Raw genomic sequence first — 22,805 nt, forward strand, 5'->3', positions numbered from 1 at the left:
GAGGCTCCCTCCTGGCCCGAACAACTAGCGGGGGGGGGGGGGGTCGCCAGGGCCAGGAGGACTTGGGCTCCCTCCTGGCCCGATATTGTTGGGGAGTTGGAGAATCGGCGGGGCAAGAGGGCTTGGGCTCCTTTTTGCCCCGATCGTGTCGGGGAGTCGGGGGGGGCAAGAGGGCTTGAGCTCCCTCTTGCCCCGATCGTGTTGGGAGTCGGGGAGTCGGCGGTCCTTCGGGGTGGGGGTGCAGGTGCGTACGAGCGGTCCTGCTTGGGGTGAATCGGACGTCGGGGGGGGGGGGGAACTATGTAAAAAAAATACACAGCAGAAGCTGCCAGTTCCTGGCATAAAGTGTAGGCATAAAAATCGCAACAGAATCTGCTATCTGTACCCAGCCAGGCATTTATTGACTGACTTTTTCATTCTAACGCAGATTTCCAATAAACTACATCTTTACTGCCAATATTGATCCCAAAATGTCCAGGAAAAGAAAAGTTGACGGTGAAGGCAGACAATTTAATGACAAATGGGAAAATGAATACATGTTTGTGCTTAGTGAGGGCAAACCAGTGTGTATATTGTGTTATGAGACAGTGTCGGTGATGAAAGAGTACAATATACGTCGTCATTTTGACACCAAACATAATGTTAAGTATGGCAAATATACTTTGGAAGAAAAGCATAAAATTGTTAAAGAACTAAAAGGCAAACTACAATCACAGCAGCAAATGTTTACAAAGGCTACAGCGAAAAATGATGCTGCAGTGAAAGCAAGCTTTATAGTGGCTGAAGAAATTGCCCGTACTTCAAGGTGTTTTTCAGAGGGTGCCTTTTTGAAGCAATGCATGCTAAAAGTGTGTGAGAAAGTATGCCCAGACCAGATACAGAGTTTTCAAACTGTCAGTTTGTCAAGAAACACCATTGCAGACAGAGTTCAAGAACTCTCAGGAAATCTATCATCACAGCTGGCCGAACAGGCATGCAGTTATCTCGCTTTTTCACTTGCTATCGATGAAAGCACAGACAACACTGATACAGCGCAGCTGTCCATCTTTATACGTGCTACGAAGACCGACCTCTCTGTCACTGAGGAACTTTTGGATGTAGCTGCCATGCATGGGACGACGACTGGTAGAGATATATTTGAGGCTGTGGAGAAATCTATAAATAATTTTAAATTACCCTGGGAAAAGTTGGTGGGGCTAACTACCGATGGCGCACCTTCAATGTGCAGAGAAAAGAAAGGCTTGGTTGGACTAATGAAGGAAAGAATGCAAAAAAGTCACTGCCACACACCCTTGATTACTTATCATTGCATTATCCACCAAGAGGCTGTGTGTGGAAAAGTTCTGGACATGAATGACATAATGACCACAGTCATTAAAACTATTAACTTTATAAGGGCACGTGGCCTGAATCATCGCCAGTTCCAGCAGTTTTTACAGGAGGTGGGTGCAGAGCATGGAGACGTGCCATACCACACAGAAGTAAGATGGCTGAGCAAGAGCGCAGTCCTCAAAAGATTTTTTGAGCCCAGAGAACAAATTGCTCTTTTCATGGAAAGTAAAGGAAAGCCCTTGCCTGAACTGTCGGATCCCGATGCCTGGCTATGTGATTTTGCTATGATGTGTGACATATGCGAGCATCTCGCCCAACTGAATCTGAAGCTGCAGAGACGCAAACAAGTCATCACGAAGATGTCTGACATGATCACAGCATTCCAGCGTAAACTTCAACTATGGAAGTCCCAACTGGAACAGGACAATCTTGCCCACTTTCCCGTTTGTTTGAGTATCTCAACCACTATTTCTGGTACTTTTCCTTGCAGTCGGCTGGCTACCAAAGTTAGCCGTTTACTAAGTGAATTTGAGCGGCGCTTCTCTGACTTTAGAACACAGCACTCAGGCTTTGACATCTTTGCCAATCCTTTTACAGTTGATGTCAACAATGTGCCCCATCACCTTCAGATGGAGATAATTGAGCTTCAGTCTGACAGTGGCCTGAAATCAAGGTTTCAGGATGTTGAAATTGAGGACTTCTACCCTCTACTGCCCCCTGACTCAATGCCAGAGCTCCGACTTCATGCTGCCCGTATTCTATCCATGTTCGGGAGCACCTATCTTTGTGAACAGATGTTTTCAATAATGAATCTGAACAAAAACAAGCACAGATTACGCATTACCGATGACAACCTCTATGCTGTTTTGCGGGTTGCTACAGCCCAAGAAATAAAACCGAACATTGACTCATTGATACGGGGAAAACGGTGTCAGACATCTAGCCAGAAAACAAAACAATGAGCATTTTAGGTACATTCCAATATTACTGTTTTGCTTGATACCAATATTACTGTTTTGCTTGATAGCATGTGAGTTGGTTAACAGCACTGTTAAGGAAAAGATTGTTCCACTCATTTTAAATTCACATTTCTGGTTAACATTGTCAGTTTATGACTGTTCAGTAAACCATTCGGCCCGCGATTTAGGCTGGATTTTAGATTTTGGCCCCTTCTCTGATTGAGTTCGACACCTCTGATCTATAGGATACAAAAGCTGTACGTCATCTGTATAAGCAAAGGGTCTAAACCCAATTGACAGGCTAAGAGTTAATAGTGGTGCCAGAAAAACATTAAACAATAATGGAGATAAAATTGATCCCTGCGGAATCCCAAAATTTGTTGAATTTATACTTGCTGAGGAGTCATTGAATATTACTTTAGATGATCTTTCGTTGAAATATGATTGAAACCACTGGAGAACAACTTCCGAGATTCCCAAGGAATATAAGCCCCACTAACATATATTTTGCAGTTTAAATCCCTGAGACACCTACACAAAGTACAGGAAAACGGTTGTCAATGCCCTCCCTCACCTGCCTATGCTCGGCTCACAGACATAAGAACATAAGAATTGCTGCTGCTGGGTCAGACCAGTGGTCCATCGTGCCCAGCAGTCCGCTCACACGGCGGCCCCCTTTGGTCAAAGACCAGCGCCCTAACTGAGACTAGCCTTACCTGCGTACGTTCCGGTTCAGCAGGAACTTGTCTAACTTTGTCTTGAATCCCTGGAGGGTGTTTTCCCCTATGACAGAGTCCGGAAGAGCGTTCCAGTTTTCTACCATTCTCTGGGTAAAGAAGAACTTCCTTACATTCGTACGGAATCTATCCCCTTTCAATTTTAGAGAGTGCGCTCTCGTTCTCCCTACCTTGGAGAGGGTGAACAACCTGTCCTTATCTACTAAGTCTATTCCCTTCAGTACCTTGAATGTTTTGATCATGTCCCCTCTCAATCTCCTCTGTTCGAGGGAGAAGAGGCCCAGTTTCTCTAATATTTCGCTGTACGGCAACTCCTCCAGCCCCTTAACCATCTTAGTCGTTCTTCTCTGGACCCTTTCGAGTAGTACCGTGTCCTTCTTCATGTGCGGCGACCAGTACTGGATGCAGTACTCCAGGTGAGGGCACACCATGGCCCGGTACAGCAGCATGATAACCTTCTCAGATCTGTTCGTGATCCCCTTCTTTCTCATTCCTAGCATTCTGTTCGCCCTTTTCGCCACCGCCACACATTGCACGGACGGCTTCATCGACCACAACTCCCAAGTCTCTTTCCTGAGAGGTCTCTCCAAGTACCGCCAAGTACCTCACCATCAGCACTACAGGCTGCATGGGCTTCTTTCTCCTTCCAAAATAAGCCAAAAAAAAAAAAAAAATCAGCAATTTAATGTGAAAAAAAATGCAGACGAAATCCTCTACCCAAAATATGAATGCCATCCTAACCTGTAGGTGTGTTTTCGGTGTTAAGGCCAACATTAGTTTCTAGGCTGTCTTCTAAGCATTTGGAGTGAATACCCAATCACCCTCATTTGAATCCATTTCAATGCATTTAAATACAATTTGTGATTATTTTCAGCACATGTGTTAGCACATGCACTGGAGCATTATAATTAAAAGAAGTCTGCTTTTATGTTTGTCAACTGGATTCGTCAGTTTCAATAATGTTCCAAATAAAACCATGGGAAATGTTGTGCTTATACTATCGGTACGAGAGAATGTATACGGAACAAGTGGGAAATAATAAAAAATTCAAAGAAGTATGGGGTCCGTTGGAAACATTTATTAAATTGTAGATTGATTAATTGGAACAATCCTTAATTTTTGGATTTTTTATTTTTATTTTTCCACACACATCCTTATGGGGGGAGGGTATAAGGTATTTTGGTTTTTATATTTATGCAATTATAAGTGCTATTAATTGTTTATATCTGTATGTTTATCTGTATGCACTTTTTCTTCAGTTTGGAAAATTAATAAAGATTAAAAAAAAATAAAATACAAGATTTCCAGTGCTAAATCGCTCCTAATGCCGGCGTTAGGTTTTGTGCATCAGGGCTTTTAAGAATATTTCAGGGTTTTAAAAATGTTCTCTCTTTTTTAATGATAATGCATTACTTATTTTTTTATACACCTGGATTATAATAACATTGTCTATATGCAGCAGTTCCTAGCCCCTACAGAATACAGCTACTTGTTTCCTTTGCCCCTTCTAATGTAGACTCCTGCTCAAGGGATCAGGTCATGGCAGGTCTTGATCATGAGGTTTTTTTTAATCTAGAAGGGTAATGTCGTAGTTACTTACTGCGTGAAAGGTACATGGAAGATGTGCTGCTGCTGCTGCCTCCTAAATTCTGCCTTCCTAAGCAGAGCAGCCCTGTCAAGGAGAGGAATTCAGCTAGCATCTGGGTTCTACACAGGTACCCGTTGCAGTTCAGCAGGACCATGCTATGCCTCTTCTAAAAAGCTTGCATTAGATTCCTATTGAATTCTGTATTAAATTCAAGATACTGGCTCTAGCCTTTAGGACACTATAAAAAGGCATTCTATCTTATCTTGTTTCGCTCACTGTCCTCTTATGTACCAACCCATTTGTTTGTGATCTCTTAATGATTACAGATTATTGTCCCAAGCTCTAAACAGGCTCATTTGGATTCGACTAGACAAGAGTGCTTTCTTTTTTTTCTGGCTCCTAATTTGTGGAATAAAATTCCTAAATCCTTGTGTGTTGAGAAATCTTACCAGAGATTTAGGACAAGTCTGAAGACTCTTTCCCCCCCCCCCCCCCAAAGGCTTCTGAATAATATGCATTTGCTTTGATCTGTGTGTTCAGTAAGGATGGATGAGCAAACACGAATAAATAGCAATGCAAACTCACTCCATTACCAGGAACCTTGTGACATAAATGATATTCTACAATAGCATTCAGCATTTATGAAAAACCTACTATACCAAAACTGCAACACCAATAAACCTCCTACTGAGGAGAGGCAGACTGGAAAACAAAGGGTAAAAGGGATGGGACCTATACCTGCATCTCAGTCATACCTGCAGAACACAAGACAAACCTTCAGCAAACACAGAATAGAAATATACAGACAACTGAAATGGAAGCCCCACAAAATCAGACTTCTCGCAGTGCAACAACATTGGAGAAAGACATTGCCTGCTGCACTGTATAAAATCCAAAAATATCCAAAAGACACATTTCCCAAAACCAAAGACTTCCTTTAAAACAATGAGCAGGAAAAGAGACGTATAATCCTTGAGGAAACAGCAGCTATAGCAACAGTCACTTGTATCCTAATACTGTACAGTCAAAAACAATATGGACCCAGCATCAAAACCTAGGAACAGGATTCTTATTTTAATATAAAGAACTTAATTATATAACCCTTCCACCCTTATATTTAACTTTATATAATACTTAGCCACACAGGTACAAACTTGTCATCCCAATAAAATTCCTTTCTGAGAGTCAGAGGGAGGAAGGAGACAGTGCTGGAATTAAAGGAAATACCTTGAGGGCCCTTCCATATTGTATTTCGTTTTATTAATAATAATAATAATAATAATAATAGCAGTTTATATACCGCAGGACCCGTGAAGTTCTATGCGGTTTACAATGATTAAAAATCCTACAAATTGCTACAATTAAAATGGATTAATAGATTCAAAATTTAAAGTTTATATTGCTTTCACAATTGTTACCTTCTCTGTCCCACCTTTCTTACACACACGCACCCATAAAAAATAAATAAAAGAAACCCCAAGAAACAGACTTCAGCATTGAAAAAGGAAGAGTGAGAGATCTCATGAGAGACGAAGTAAAGAGAGAAGATGAAAAGTAGAGAGGCAGAGAAGAAAGAGGACACTGAGGGAGAAGAGAAACAGGAGGCACACAACACAGGAAGAGAGAGAACAAGTGAGGAGAGACAGAACCAAGCGAGAAAGAAAACGATCACAAGTTCAGGAGAAACTAGAAAGTTGTACGAATAGTGAGCAGCACCTGTGAGGACCGAGGGGAGGAGGAAGAGGCCGAAGAGAGTCAGCAACATGTCTGCAGATCTTGCCGTTTGTGTCCGTGTTGTCTTCTGATCTTTACTCCCTTAGTTTTCGCTATCACTTCCTTGTAGAGATAGAAGTAAGCAGCTGAGAGCAGGAAGAAAGCACCAAAAGCAGAGAAGCGAGGAGAGTTTGGGGGTGGAGTCCCGGTGGGCGAGGAGGAGGCGGTTCTCTTCCTTGCTCCTCCCTTTTTGTACAATGTTTTGTATTTCAAAACAAAAGCCGCTCTGTTCATTTTTGTGTAGCGAGGTTACAGGCAAGGTTTGGTTGGTTGTTCCTTGTGACCCCTGAAATGTTATTGTTTTATCGTCCTTGGTTAGTTAAAAATCACTTCAAATATGACTGTGGACTGGCAGGAATGTCATGTGGAATAAAAGGAATGGGAAGCGCGGGAAGGGCTTATCAGGGTTTGCACAACAGAACGGAAACTGCGCTTTGTTTTGAAACGGGGCTTCAGGGGTTCCACCAGTTCTCCTTTTCGGGGAAAAGGGGGGTCACGTTGTCCCGGGCCCCACTTACTGCTATGATCGTAAATTGTCCTCTTTGGGGACTCAGAATTCCGCCAAAAACCAATCGGCACAGGGCACTTGTGACATCATATGTATCCAGGGGAACGACCTTTGTTAGACAAGGCAGCAAATGAATTCGGATCATTCGTAGGCCCAGTGGCGTACCTAGGGTATGTGGCACCCGGGGCCCATCATTTTTTGACACCCCCCCCCCCCCTCATGTAAAATTTTTTTTTTTTTTTTTTTTGCAATAACCATGAAATGGAATAAATGGTCAGAATAGAAACAGGCAGTGAAAATTTTCTTTTTTTTTTTTTTTTTTTTTCCAAAGTATTTTTATTGAGAATGGCAAAAGGTCCAGACAAGCAACCATGGTCTGTACAGAAACTTATACATTATCAAAAAGAACACAGAATGAGAGTAACAGCAACAACAAGCATGAACAAGCCTCTCCCAAGAGAAAATTGCCAATGAGAGGCATAGCAATACACAACAAAAGGCCAAAACTTGGGGCAAGCAAACAAATCCCACCCCAGAACCCACAAGAATAATAAGCCGGACTAGACCCTCAGCCATATTTTATAATGAAAAAAACCCCCACAAGCAACAACACCCAGACCGCTCACCAGACACACCAATCCGCACAACAAGCACCCAAGAAACACCCAGCCACCACCCAGACAAAACTACCAGACACACCTACCCCACCAAGCCCAGACCCAACCCCCCCTCCCCAGAGAGTGCAAGCGCAAAGTGGACCGTGAAAAGGGCAGCTGCAGAAGTGGAAAGCCCCAGATAAGTAGGTTAGCTAAAGAAAGCCCACAGATAGAAGAAATCAGGATAACAGAAGTTCCAACAAATGCTCCCACAGAAAATTTTCTTTTATTGAACCTCATTTATGTAACCATTATTCCAAACATAACATAACATAAATTATGTCTGAATTGTCATGACATCAGAAGTACATATGGAGTAGTTGCAGGTGATGCTTGGGACAGTTCTGATTATGTTAGTTTGGTTTTATGTGTTTTTTTAATAGAAGGGTTTTTATTTCTTTTTTTAAGGTTTTGTAGTTTGTGGTCGAGGTCAATAGGTTGTAGAGTTGGGGGTCAAGTGTTGCAGCTCGAATGGCTAGGAGGTTGTCGAACAGTTTTTTTCTTTTGACGTTTTTGGTTGGAGGGTGTGTGAATGGTGCGTGAGTTCTCCTATGTCTGTTTGAAGTGGATTGAATTATTTAGCTGAAGAAATTAGTTACCCCCCCCCATTCCACACACATTAATTCTCTTCCATTTTTGTTCCCATTATAAAAAAAACACTGATAAGTTCCCAGGAAAAAAATACATTAAAATAAGAAGTGAAAACAAAGGCCCCTACAGATGAGAACATAACATAAGAATAGCCTAACTGGGTCACACCAATGGTCCATCATGCCCAGTAGCCCATTCTCATGGTAGCCAATAGTGCTGCCCGATTCAGAGAAAAATATTTCATTCGATCCGATTCACCCTGTTGAATCGATTTTTCGATTAGATTCACTGTTAATGACACCGCTTTTTAAGTTTAAACAAAGTATAACAATAAATTTCACAACAACAATAAATTTCACAAAGTACTTAAAAAAAAAAAAATCACATTTTTCCATTAAAGCAGTTCTGGAGACATTTGCTTGAACAGTCTTTTTTCCCAGTCCATAAGCAAGCAATATGAAAAAGATTTCCTTAATTATCTACTCAAACATTTTTGCTATTTACTTTCATTGTACCTATACTATTATTCAGTAGAAAAAATGGACTTAACTGTGCAGGAAATGAATCTCCTCATACACCCACCATATAGTGCAAAAATGTGCAAAGGTCTGTTTTTTTCTTTCGATCACTACATAGCCTAATGCCACACAAGCAGCGCTGTTACAAACATATTCTGAAGGTCAATGCTAAGGTTGACAAAGTTTCCTTCCTTGGACCAGAAGGAGATACTGACAAACCACTGGAAGAGATTCTAAAACAACTACCCAGAAATAACACCCAAAGACCCACTCAGTGTGTGAACCAGTTGAGTGGAGTGGACTAACTGGGGGTGGAAATGGGCCCAGAGTTTGCTCAGCAGAATTTCCCAGACTACCTCTTCCTCTCAACACACTGACATGCTACCACCACCACCAACACTAGGAACACCTCACCGAGTATGCCAGCAATGCTTATAAACTTTATAAAACACATTATTATATTTTCTTATAAAGCATATATTTTAACTGAACTCAGCCTTGCCATTCACAAAAATAGAAAAGTTCCCATTTCAAGCTGTCTCATGTACACTTTTCAAATCTAACATATTGTAATCACAAAACAGAAAATAAAATTATTTTTTCTACCTTTTGTTCTCTGATCAATATTCAAATCTTGTTGGTCCCAGGCTCTTGTTGTCTTGCTTGCCAGGGTCTCCTTTCTCCGTGCTAACCATCCGTCTGCCATCTCTGTTCTCCCCTTCCGTTTCCCTTCCCTCTCCCGGAGATCTGGCATCTTTCCTTTTTTTTGTCTCCATCCACAGATTCACCTTTTCTCAACTCCCCACCACCCCAGGATCCACCATCTCTCCCTTTCTGTTCCCAACTATCCTCCTATCCAGTATCTCTATCCCCCCTCCACACCATCCCCTGTTTCCAAGTTCTCTCCCTTTCTGTTCCTTCCCTCCCTAAATCCCATTATGCACCATCTCTCTCCCACTCCTCTGTTTTTAGACCCATTATTTCTAACCCCCAAAGTCTGGCATATGCATGTATCTTTGAACCCCCCCTTCCCTCTCTCCCTCTGTGTACTTTTACACCAGGACCCCCCTCCCCCGAAGGTCTGTCCCCCCTCCGAAGGGCTACACCCCACCCCTGAAGACCTGCACCCCCCGAAGGACTTTACCTCCCACCCGAAGGTCTGTCCCCCTCTGAAGGCCTAAACCCCACCCCTGAAGGACTGCACCCCCCCCCCGAAGGCCTGCACTCCCTTGAAGGTCTGCACCCCCCCGAAGGCCTGTCCCCCCCTTGAAGGCCTGTCCCACCCCCTTGTAGGCCTGTCCCCCCTTTAAGGCCTGCCTGCCTTTCCCCCCCTTGAAGGCCTGTCTCCCCCTTGAAGGCCTGCACCCCCCTTGAAGGCCTGCACCCCCCCTTGAAGGCCTGCACCCCCCCTTGAAGGCCTGTCCCCCCCCTTGTAGGCCTGTCCCCCCCCCTTGTAGGCCTGTCCCCCCTTTAAGGCCTGCCTGCCTGCCATTCCCCCCCCTTGAAGGCCTGTCTCCCCCTTGAAGGCCTGCACCCCCCCTTGAAGGCCTGTCCCCCCCTTGTAGGCCTGTCCCCCCCCTTGTAGGCCTGTCCCCCCCCTTGTAGGCCTGTCCCCCCCTTGAAGGCCTGCCTGCCTTTCCCCCCTTGAAGGCCTGCACCCCCCTTGAAGGCCTGCCCCCCCCCTTGAAGGCCTGCACCCCCCCCTTGAAGGCCTGCACCCCCCCTTGAAGGCCTGTCCCCCCCCTTGTAGGCCTGTCCCCCCCCCTTGTAGGCCTGTCCCCCCCTTGAAGGCCTGCCTGCCTTTCCCCCCTTGAAGGCCTGCACCCCCCCTTGAAGGCCTGCACCCCCCCTTGAAGGCCTGTCCCCCCCCTTGTAGGCCTGTCCCCCCCCTTGTAGGCCTGTCCCCCCCTTGAAGGCCTGATGCCCCGACCCACCCCGAAGGACCGCTCGCCCCCCTGGCCTCCCCGCACCACCTATGAACAGCCGCAGCAGGATCGCGAAGTCAGCGTCGGGTACCAGCCCTAAGGGGGTGTTCCCGGCCTTGCCGTTCAGTCCCCCGCCACCCCCGAAGGACCGCTCGCCCCCTGGCCTCCCCGCACCACCTATGAACAGCCGCAGCAGGATCGCGAAGTCAGCGTCAGCGATCCCTGCTGCTTCCTGCGCCACGGTCCCGCCCCTCCTCTGACGTCAGAGGAGGGGCGGGATCGCGTCGTAGGAAGCAGCGCAGGGATGCTGACGCTGACTTCGCGATCCTGCTGCGGCTGTTCATAGGTGGTGCGGGGAGGCCAGGGGGGCGAGCGGTCCTTCGGGGGTGGCGGGGGACTGAACGGCAAGGCCGGGAACACCCCCTTAGGGCGGGTACCCGGGGCGGCCCGCCCCCCCCGCCCCCCCCCCTAGGTACGCCACTGCGTAGGCCTTTAGTATTCTTTTTAAAAGAAGCCTACGTTATGCAAAATTATTTATTTTTGTTTTATGGATGATATGTTGAAAGTCCATAGCTGGGTTTTCCAACTTTTTCAAATTTCACACTGCCACAACTCACTTTGATCCCTTTTTTCTGCAAAATGATTCCCAGCGCTCTCTTTTTTTCCCTCCTCCCCCCACAATCCAAGCCTTAAATCTCCAAAGTTTAAGCTATTGCCTCCAGTCTGTCCCCATCAGCGCTCAGCATGCATGGCCCACCTGGGCCAGCTTCCTCTTTCCTACTACCCAGCTGACACCTCAGTCCTTTATTCCTACTGCCCATCTGTGTACCCCAGTTAAATACCCCTCATTCAGCCCTCTGGTAGATTATGCAAATACTGTAGTGTGATTTGAGCATCTGCACAGTTATGTGGGTACATAATTGCATGACTAATACAGTCTAACGGGGGATAAACGGGGCCGAATTTAGTTGGACCATTAGTCCTAGGTGGCAGTATGTGAGGAAACATCTCAACCACTGCCAGAACAAGATGCAGGAGCCCACCACCAAAAAGCCAAAAGGCAGCATTCCTGTTGGTTAAGCTATAGTAAATGTAGCAATTTCTTTTCAGTGGAAATGATTAAATCTCATACCCAAGGCAGTATGATTTTATTAAAGGTAGATCAGACTAACAGGGCTGGCTTAAAGGATAGTGGCACCTGGAGCCAACTTGCTTTAGCAGTGCCACTTCTCCATTGTATCGCTTCTTGCACCTCACTTTCTCGCAGATTTGGCATCTTTCCTATCCCTGGGCCGGCATTTCTCCCCCCCCCCCCCCCCCAAGTCTAGCACTGCGCCCTCACCTCTCTCATTTTCCTGTGGCCCTGTAAAGTTTACGGCAGTTGCTGGTGGCAGCAGCAGTAGCATGACAGCTGCCTTCAGCCAGAAGAGGTAGAATGTGGCAGAGGGAAGACCCAGGGCCTGATTGAAAGCAGCGACCAACATAAACCTTAAAGGACCGCAGGGAGTGAGAGAGATGAGGGATCAGTGCTGGACCTGCAGGGAGAGGGTTGGAGTTAGGGAGGCAAACAGGGCAGTTCCCTTGTCCCTGCAGCAATAGGGGGCCTCCCAAAGGCCGGCATGTTTCCCCCTTTTTTCCACACTGGTCCGGCACCCCCTGGCCTTCCCAGTCTAATTTAAAAAAGCAATTACGGTGCCGGTGCTGCAGTGATTCTAACAAGCTGCCCCCGGTCTCCACTGCACTTTCTCTCTGTCGCAGTTTGGACAATTTCCTGGAGGAAAAGTCCATAGTCTGTTATTGATAAAGACATGAAGGAAGCCACTGCTTGCCCAAGATTGGTGGCATGGAATGCTGCTACTATTTGGTTTTTTGCCAGGTAATAGTGACCTGGATTGGCAACCGTGAGAATGGGCTACTGGCCTAGATAGACCATTGGTCTGACCCAGTAAGGCATTTTTTTTTTTTTTAATTATCTTAAAAATTTTATATCATCGCTTATTCTATTCTTTCAATTTTTGAATGTAATTCTTGTTTTTAGTTTGAATGTAATCCGCCTTGAACCGCAAAGTAATGGCGGAATAGAAATCACTAATGTAATGTAATGTAATATTCTTATGCCCTGCAGAGCAGAGGGGTAGACTAGTGGCCAGTGCAGTGGACTGTAATCCAGGGCACCAAGATTTATATTCCACTGCAACTCTTTGATCAAATTTGACCTGATCCCTCCATAAACATTCTATGTCAGTGGAAGAAATAAACTTTCCATCTTCTTGGATGAATAATGAGGCAATGACAGAGTCCACTGTGACTGTTTATAAATGTGATCAATTTAGACCCATTTCTGTGGCTGAAATTGAGAAAATCGTCAAATCAGCAATTCAGTTGAATATTATTCCTCATGGAATTCTATCTTTGAGTAGTGGAATTTGGCCCCCTTCATATGTCATATCTGATCTATAGCAAAAACACAAATGGGGAAACTGTCAGAAGTAACTGTTACATCGAGTTGGATCCACAAAACATCCAAACCTTTTTCCATTTTTACCAAGATATCATCAATAATATCCAACAACAAAGATTCAATATTGCCTTTTTTTCCGAATTAGAGTAATAATGGCTTCCTTCACGCTCTCAGGGAAAATACCTGTAGAAAGTGATAAATTTAGATTCTTCAACATTGAAAAAGATGGGTTAAAGGAACTTTTCACCTGCTGTTCAATATCTTCCTGGATTGCAGAAACCAACACAAAACACAATGGCATTCACCATTTTTGCAGAAGAACATGTTCCAGTGTCTTTATTCAATGGACCCTAGGGAGGTGGTAGCTTTGGGGGTCAGACTATCACTCAAAAGAACAGCAAGCCACAGGCCAATAGACTTTTTGCATTTTAAACTTTAAAACATCAGGAGTTTGGTGGAGGTGATTTAACAGTCTATGGTGCTCAATTTTAAATCAGATGGAAGTCTCAAAATGACCCAAAACAGTTCCATCTGCCAGAAATATTCTGTGATTTTCAAAAGGTAGAATTTGGATGTCTACGCTACAGTTTATCTAAATAGCAAAAGGGGAGGGGGGTTTCAGGCTTATTTTTTGGACTTTGTTGAAGGAATTAAGATTTGTGTGATTTAATATGTTTCTCCTTGTTCCTGGATTATTTAGTAACTCTGGTTCTGTATCAAGCCTGAATGTCTTGGAATATAATTATATAATTTTCAATTAAAAAAAAAAAAAGTCACGGTGACAAGTGGGGAACTTCCAGAGAAGCTGGGATCTTATAGCCAAGCAACTCGGTGTCACGCATCAAGCAGAGCTTCCCCTGAAACTCCAGGCTTGTTATCAAAGTTCACGCGTTCTATTTACAAGAATAGCTTCCTTGATTCAGAATGAAACTGAAAGTTCAGCAAAAGTCTGTTTCTGTAAAAAAAAAAAAAAATGTATGTATCCCTCTTGTTTTAGGACAATAAATAAGTAACAGTATCAAAATGGGGCAGATGCAGTATGGCAAATTGGGGAAAGCAATCTAAAACTAAAATAAAAAATGAACTGTTCTCAGCCACAGGGGTGAGGGGAAATCCCCATATTCTTTGCAGATATGATATTGTGAAGGGGCATAATAAAAAAAAAAGTCTAAGTCCCCTTTTGGCCTAAGGCTTTAAACATGGAAAGTAGAAGCAGGGAAAATGTCCATTATCAAAAAAACCGTCCAAAAGGAGTTTTTTTTTATAATGGCCTGCCTCTACGTTCAGCTGTTTAAACGCCCAGACCACCACTACGTCTAAACTTACACCATATAATCAACCTAAAAAAAGCATAAGTCCCAAACGCCCAAAACAAGGACTTTTAGACGAAGGAGGAGCCAGTCCTTTGCCTAAAAGCTGGATTCTGTAACCGGTGTCTGTCAAAAAAAACACCGGTTACAGAATCCCCCTCCCCCTACAACGATCAGGGCAGGAGGGAGCCCAAGGTCTCCTGCTCCGGAGACCCCTGACCCCCGCCAACAACATCGGGCCAGGAGATAGCCCAAGCCCTCCTGGCCCCGCCGATTACAATCGGGGCAAGAGGGAGCCCAAGCCTTCTTGCCCCGGAAATTCCGAACTCCCCCCCCTACCGATTACGATCGGGTAGGAGGGAGCCCAAGCCCTCCTGCCCGGTGACACTCCCACCCGCTGATTACGATCAGGCAGGAGGGAGCCAAGCCCTCCTGCCCGGTGACACTCCCACCCGCCAATTACAATCGGGCAGGAGGGAGCCCAAGCCCTCCTGCCCAGGCGAACCCCCCACCCCCACTAAGTTACGGGCAGGAGGGAACCCAGGCCATCCTTCCCTCGACGCACTCCCTCCCACTACCGCCCCCCCCGAACCCCCAATCGCTCCACCCCCGCCAACCCTTCGACCCCCCCACCCCCAATCCCTCTCCCCGTACCTGTAGATGTCCGGACGGACGGGTGCTAAGCCCGTCTGTCCGGCAGGCCAGCCGTCCTACGAATGGCTGGTCTTAGAGCCTGATTGGCCCAGGCGCCTCAAACCTTGGCCACAGGTGGGGCCTGAGGTGCCTGGGCCAACCGGAATCAGCCCAGTAGCCTTAGGCCCGTCCTGTGTGTCAGCGGGGGGGTGTCTCGCGGGTTAGCAATGATCAGGGGTTCAGGGGGGTGATCGTGGGAGGGGGGTGCGTCGAAGGCAGGAGAGTCTGGGATCCCTCCTGCCCATATCTTAGTGGGGGTGGGGGGTAGGCGCTTCGCCTGGGCAGAAGGGCTTGGGCTCCCTCCTGCCCGATCGTAATCGGTGGGTGGGGGTGCCGCCAGGCAGGAGAGCTTGGGCTCCCTCCTGCCCGATTGTAATCGGCGGGTGGAAGTGCCGCTGGGCAGGAGGGCTTGGGCTTCCTCCTGCCTGATTGTAGTCGAGGAGGAGGGCTGATCGCTGCAGGAGAGATGGCTCATCTCTCCTGCCGCGATGGTGATCGCCCACCCCCCTCCGAACCCCGGCACTTCGGGGTGAGTATCGCCAGCAGGGGAGATGCCCTGTCTCAATGCTCACCCCGAAGTGCCATGGTTCGGAGGGGGGTGGGCGATCACTGTCGCAGCAGGAGAGATGAGCCATCTCTCCTGCAGCAATAGTTACGGTAGGCAGGTTGCTGTAGCCACTGAGCTGCAGCGATCAGCTCAGCGGCCCCTTTTTCGGCACTTATACCTGTTTTGACTTGGTCTAAGTCAAAACGTATAAGTGCTGACTAGACAACCTGCCTAAACTTTTGGTTATACCTGCTGTACGTCTAGGTGTAGGTCGGCCCACCCCCGCCCTTTCCCCTCCTCTATAAATGCCTCTTTTCACTCTATGCATTTAGAGGCAGGGGAAAGGCCTAAGCTGGTTTTAGATACGTCTAAAACCAGCTTTGATTATGGGTACTTGGACAATCAGGCTTTTTGATCGTCCAAGTACCCATTTAGGCCACTTTTTAGACGTTTTTTTTTTTAAATTATTATTATGAGCCCCATAGTCTACAGAGATTCCAGTAAGAGCAAACACACCCTAATAAAAAGCAAATCCTTAAATGCAGAGATGAAAAGAGCAGTTTAAGAAAAAAAAATTACTCTTAAGTCTAACTTAAAAATCAAGGTCTTTGAAAGTCCTAATTGGGCTCTTGGAATTACGTAAGAAGGGAAGAAAATCCAAAATCACTCTGAAGAAACAAGACCAATCACAGAGGAAAAGTCCCTGGCAAAGGCCAAGAGGCAGAGGGGCAGGAGCCTTTTTGTTGGACTGCAAATCACATCACAAAATAACAGATGTGAACAAAGCAGGCAGAAAAGTCTAAGCCCTCCCAGGACTGCTCCATCCTGACAATGCCCAGAATTTTAAGAAGATAAACAATAAGGGGCTCATTTTCAGAAAAGATGTCCAAAAGATGGCATAAACCGGCACTTGGACATTTTAATCGCCAAAATGTCCAAGTGCCAATTTTAGAAACTTACTTCCTAGACATCTTGCTAGGCTTTTTGTCAACAGTGCATACAAAGTTTAAGGGGGGCGTGTTGGAGGCATGTCATGGGTGGGCTTAGGTTGTGCTTAGCTCTTGGATGTCTAGTGTTAATAATCAAATGTTTACCAAAGGTGTCCAGGATGCTATTAAATGTTGAGACCAGATGGTGACTAAAAAAATATCAGTGGAGAAAGGTGTCCCCCAAAGGGTCAGCATTATCAGTGTTGTTGTTCAATATTTACATGGCAACATTAGGAAAGGTATTTCAAAAATTGGGGGTTCAGTATAGATTGTACACTGATGATATTTTATTCTTTTTCCTTATAGGGCACATGTGCCAAATACAAGGCCCTTGAGCCGAATCCAGCCTGTCTGTTTTATGCGGCCCGCGGTGACTGCGCGCTTTACACTACATTGGAGGCGTCCAACTCACAGGCAGCTGGATTGAAGGCAATGCGGTGTTTTGCTCATTGCCGTTCCCAGTTGTTTACCTTCTGGCCAGCTTCCTCCTCCTCACTGCTGCACTTGTTTCTCTGCACAAAGCCATGAGTGGCAGCTCCTCACACGTCCTGCGGCTGAACCAGAAGTCTTCCTTCTGACGTTGCGATTGGCTAGCCCGGAACTTTCTGTCCGACTTCAGAATTGACGTTGGGGGAAAGGCTTGTGGGCTGGCCACTGCACACGCCATGGACCATCCCCTGCATGGAGTTGCTACTGGGGGATATGGAGCATGTCGGCTTCGGGGGTGGGTGGTGGTGCAGCAAGCAGGCAAACGGAGGCAGGGAGGCATCACCGCCTACGGTGGCTTCAGCGGGGGACATCATGGATCCCCTGCGGTGCCTGCGGCTTCTGTGGACAGGTCGGCTTAGGGGGAGGGAATTGAAAGGGAGAATTGATGGGCATGAGTGTGTGAGTGAGAGATGGAGCACATGGGGAAAGGAAGAAAGGAAAATTGGGTATAGAGAGAGAGGAGTGAGGTAGAGATGCATGAGGAATAGAAGGATGAGAGGGAGAAATGTTGGATATGGTGATGGAGAGAGAAGATTGAAGGGGATGCAAGGGGGAGGAATGTTGGACATAGTGATGGAGGGGAAAATGTGGCATTGTGTTGGAGAAGGAGAAATGGGCATGGGGCTGGTGGGCAGTGGAGAAAAATGCTGCACATGATCCGAGGGATGAGAGGAGAAATGTTGCCAATAGGGGTGGAGGAGAGAGGCAGAAAAGTTGGGCATATGAAGGGACAGAGAGAGCGATGTTGGTTGGGGGAGAGAATGGGGTCCGGAGAAGAGGAAGCGTGGGAGGCAGAAAGGAAGGAATATTGGAAATGCAACCAGAGACTCATGAAATCACCAGACAACAAAGGTAGGAAAAATCATTTCATTTTCAATTTAGTGATCAAAATGTATCAGTTTTGTGAATTTATATCTGCTGTCTATATTTTGCTCTATATTTGTCTATTTTTCTATAGTTGTTACTGCTTGCATATTTTAAAGTCATCTGCTTTGACCTCTTTGGGGAAAAAAAACCCATAACCCGAATATAAATGATAATTAAACATTTCTGTGTGTACAGTGTGCTTTGTGTTTTTGTTTTTGTTTTTTTTTCAAATCTTTATTCATGTTTAATACTTTTATTAAGTGAATACAAGAAAAAAGATACATTTTACACTTTATACATCACTTAAAATCCTTAGAATATATAATAAGAACAACATATTTCCCCATTAAAAATTATTATAGATATAGTTATTGATAAAGTATATTTATACCCTTCCAAAAGTGCAAATGTCAAATTTCATCTTTATAAGGAAATAGTAAGCACCTATATAAATATTTAATTATTCAAGACTCAACCCAATCCCTCCCACCCACCCTATCACCCAATCAATAAAAAAAAAATGAAATTAAAAGAAAATCTCCCCCCCCCCTCTGGATGTGCAATTGATATAACAACAAATTCAAAACTATAATAAATCTACAAATGACATCAATGGGCCCCATATTAATTAAAAAATTTTTATGTTTCCCGACAAATCAGCATTCACTTTCTCATATTTATAAATTAATCATAAATTTGCCCACCATTATTTATTTATTTGTTCATTTTTTACAGGCTGTCCTCCCCAGGAGAACGGGTTACAATAAAATAAAATTAGGTACTTAGAACTTCCCTATCTGTCCCGAAGGTGGGTAAGGGTGAGGGACAGAGGAGGGTGGCCTCAGGAAGACATTCATGCTGTATGTGACTTGATGTTGGGACATTACAGATTTAAAGATCCTAAATTGAATTGTATTATATCTTTAAAGTCCTTTACAACATGCACATCTGCAAATGTAATCTATGCCTAGATTTGCCCATGTAAATTGATGTACATCAGGCAGACGTCCTGCCAGCTGAAAACTCGTTTGTTTGAACACAGGCATTGTAGGACAAATTCTATAAGAAGTACCCAAAACTTAAGCACTGTTCAGCGCGATTCAAAATTGGGCACTGTTTAGTGAATCGCGCTGAGCGGCACCTATTTGGGCACCTATTTTGGAGGTGCCCAATAAATAGGCCTGCTCTAGGCACAACAAAAAGTTAGGCGCCCGTGCGAGCGCTTAAGCATGCTTAAGAGCAGCGATTCTGTAACAAGGCGTCTAACACGTAGCTACGCCCATGCCTAATGCCTATTTTTTTTTTTTTGAAGGCCGCTTAAATTTTTAGAGGCGCCTTGTTACAGAATTGCGCTTTCTTGATAGGCGCCTATGTTTCAATCAGTGCTGATTAAAAAGCTTAATTGAGTTTGTTCTTCAATTTAGAGAGGTGCCTATCTAGTTGGGTGCCTCCGAAATAGGCGCTGGTTACAGAATTTGGGCCTGCATATCTACTAAAGAACAAGGAACCACTAGTGAAACATTGTTTGGCATATGATCATGTGTTTTCAGATTTTAAATGTTTTGTTCTTCGTATTGATCTCCATAGAGGGGATATAAGATGCAGATTACATCAGTGTGAGCAACGATTAATATTTACTTTGCAAACTATTCATCCTGGCGGTTTCAATTCCGCTATTGAATGGCACACCTTTCTCTGGTGGATTTTCTCTGACTGATTAATTTTTTTCTACAGGTGAATTTTTCAGGATAATGTCAAGACACCGGTTGGTATGCTATTGTGTGTTTATGCACTGGGTTATGAAGAGAAACGCTGAAGCTGGAGATTTTGCCATTTGTTCCATTACAGCGGAGCATTTTCTGTATATTCCCCTGACGATGCGTCCAGTGAAACAGGGTACTCCGCTGGGATTTGATTTTTGAACTACAGGGATTACCAGCGTAAGATAAGTGGTCTTTTAATTTTTTGCTGTTGCTGTGGTTATCTGTAAATGTGTTTAAGACTCTGCATTTCCTGTTACTCGGGGAAGAATTGGATCACTGCCTGATACATTAGAAAGTGAAGTTTTTTTTTTTTTTTTAGATCTATGACTGTTGTAGGACCACTGCGTTTGCTTATACGTTGGATAGTACCTGCTTTAGCAGTAAGGTCTTAGCTAATATTGGCTTTAATGAGGTCTTTTTCTCCACTTATTTTGAGCTGGCTATTGATCCTAAGTTATCCCCCTGAATGCTAGAAGAATTTGGGTTTAATATTATGGTTTCTAGAATGACCCATATAACACCCATTTTGAAACAGTTACATTGGCTTCCGGTACAACAGAGAGTGCAATACAAGATGTTATCCATAGTTCATCAAGTTTTGTATCAGATAGTCCCAGTATATTTTCAAACATTATTGGAAATATATCGACCAGGAGGAAGAGTATTGCGGTCCGAGGGCGGGATGAGATTGACAGCGACCAGATAATTAATTGGGAGTGTACTATGCTGTGACGAGGGCTACAATGTTTTCAATAGCTGGAGTGAAATTGTAGAATATATTATCAGGGAATTTGCGACTTTCTGCTGAATTTGTTGAAAACACAGCTATTGGTTAGTGAATTCATGTAGTATGTTTTAGCAGACAGCCATGAAGATGCAAAGAAAGATGTCCTTGTCTTATGTAATGATACTTGTTTTAATGATATGTATGTTTTATTAGAAACCACTTACGTCCTCTTTTACAAAGCCACGCTAATGATCCCGAAGCCCATAGAGATTTAAAGGGCTTCGGGGCTGTTGCCGCGCGGCAGCCACTAGCGCAGCTTTGTAAAAGAGGCCGTTAGTTTCAGGCGGTATATAAATTTTCTAAATAAATACAATTTTCTTGTTTTGTCACAATATGTTAAGCTATATTTTTACACTGCTTTCCTGAGATATAATTCAACCCAGAGCAGTTAACAAACAGATTGATATAGCAATAACAGTAGAATCATGTATTTACAGTACATATTGCTTGCCTTACTAGATATTTAAAGACACAAGAAACTAGTAACAATAAACTAAATTAAAAGCATATCCAAATTACAATATAGTCAGTTATATAACTGAATCCAACCATTAGATTCCACAAATACATCTCCTCTCCCTTTGTTGTGCTGTTTTAGGTATTCTCCACTTGATGGCAGCACCACAGAGTCACAGGTCAACAAACAGCCATCCATGCACGTTCACATCAGATCAGACTGAAAAGGGAGCCAGCTTCAAACCAAGTCATCCACAGCGCCAAGCATTGAAACAGAGTCCCTTAACCATCAGGGATGGTCAGGCCTGGTCACTGTGTGGGCAGGCAGCTGCTGGCTGATCAAAAGCACAGAGAATGGCTGCAGGCCAGAGAGGACGCTGCCCAGGCATGCCATCTGGGATGAGGATGAGGTGGCTTGGCCTACCAAGAAAAGGAAAGGTCATCAAAAATATAGAAACGTAGAAGCATAGAAAATGACAGCAGATAAAATGTAGAACTATATCTCTGTTAACGACAGTATTATCTCATATTACAGAGTATGTGCTACATAAATGCAACAGGATTCCTCCACACCTGTACACTTTTTAATTATTTATGTATTAAGGTTTATTTCCTGCCTTTTTGATGGAATTCACTCAAGGCAGTGTACAGCAAGAAAATGTACACTGGTGAGAAGATGCATTGCTTGTTTCTTCTGGCTGAGTACACCTGCACAAAGGGCTTTCTACATATTACACTCACAACGTAACAATCATATTTAAGGGTTTGGTACAGAGAATGGGAGCAAAAAAGGCAAAAACTGATCTTGGCATTTAAATGATAACAGAGGAGTGAGGGTAACACTTCTGCAGACGTAGATCTAAGGCACAAGAATCTGTGTCCCACAGCCTTGCACTCCTAAGGATCAGGGACATTATGTCCATCTCCCATGCCAAAATCTTAGATGTGACAGGTTCTATAGTCCTGCAACTACCCCATGAACTAGTTGGCTCAAGAGATGTCAGATTCTCTATTCATATGTCAATATTGAGCCACTTGGGTCTAGAGGTGACAACCTCTGCATCCTTGTACTAATTCCCTGAGCTCTCAAGTCATAGAGATGAAGGGAGAATTAATTGTCACAGGAATGAAGAACCTATTAGGACCTAAGTCAACACCATAGCAGCATGTTAGACATGCCCCCCTGCAAATGTTCTTTTATAGTAAACAACTCTCTGAAGCCTCTTTACAAACTTCCTGTCTTATCTTTTCTAGGATCAATTTCACATTTGATATCTGGAGCATATCTTTCCACTGTAGCGAATCATGAGTCATCCGTTGGTTTCCTGCAAGCCAAATAAATGGCAGTTGTAACCCATTCCACACCTGTCTCATATACTCACTCATGCCTAGATGTTACCCCACAATTCTACAAGATTAGGGCAAACAGCAGAGTAGAAGTGACATCAAGGTTATAGAAGGGTTTCCTGCACTTTGCAGAATTGCTACCAGTGTGCCTGATTGTGTAACTGGAAGCCCTTATAGAGCAGATTGACTCTTGCAGAACATGAGAATGAATTATGAACCACATGGGTCAGTAGAGTGGTAACAACCACTCAAACAGTTGTTAAATCTGAAATCTGAAAACAAACAAAAGACATTAAAAAGGAACTCAAACATATTTAGAAAACAAAGAGCTGCGGTTTTATTTTGTTTGGTTTTTCTAATTTGTACCTTTTTTAGAGCTTTTTTTCTTTGCTTTTCTTAAATTTAAGCTCCCAGGTGACCTGTGGCTTCTGGGATATTTTATTTTAAATGTTATTTTAAAACCATTAGTCTGCCTAAACCCTAGGCAGATTACAGTAAACACACATAAT

General features: G+C 44.4%; 1 protein-coding gene across 1 annotated transcript in view; it reads right to left on the bottom strand.

Annotated features, from left to right (window-relative positions):
* Positions 1-6,538, bottom strand: part of LOC117345509 (hemicentin-2-like) — an 83,492-nt gene extending 76,954 nt beyond the window's left edge. Inside the window, exon 1 of the mRNA XM_033914264.1 lies at positions 6,333-6,538. Coding sequence (XP_033770155.1) covers positions 6,333-6,381 — 49 coding nt within the window. The 5' untranslated portion in view covers positions 6,382-6,538. The remainder of the gene's footprint in view (positions 1-6,332) is intronic.
* Positions 6,539-22,805: the final 16,267 nt, after the last annotated feature.

This window comes from Geotrypetes seraphini, chromosome 11, assembly GCF_902459505.1.
Source record: "Geotrypetes seraphini chromosome 11, aGeoSer1.1, whole genome shotgun sequence".
NCBI lineage: Eukaryota > Metazoa > Chordata > Amphibia > Gymnophiona > Dermophiidae > Geotrypetes > Geotrypetes seraphini.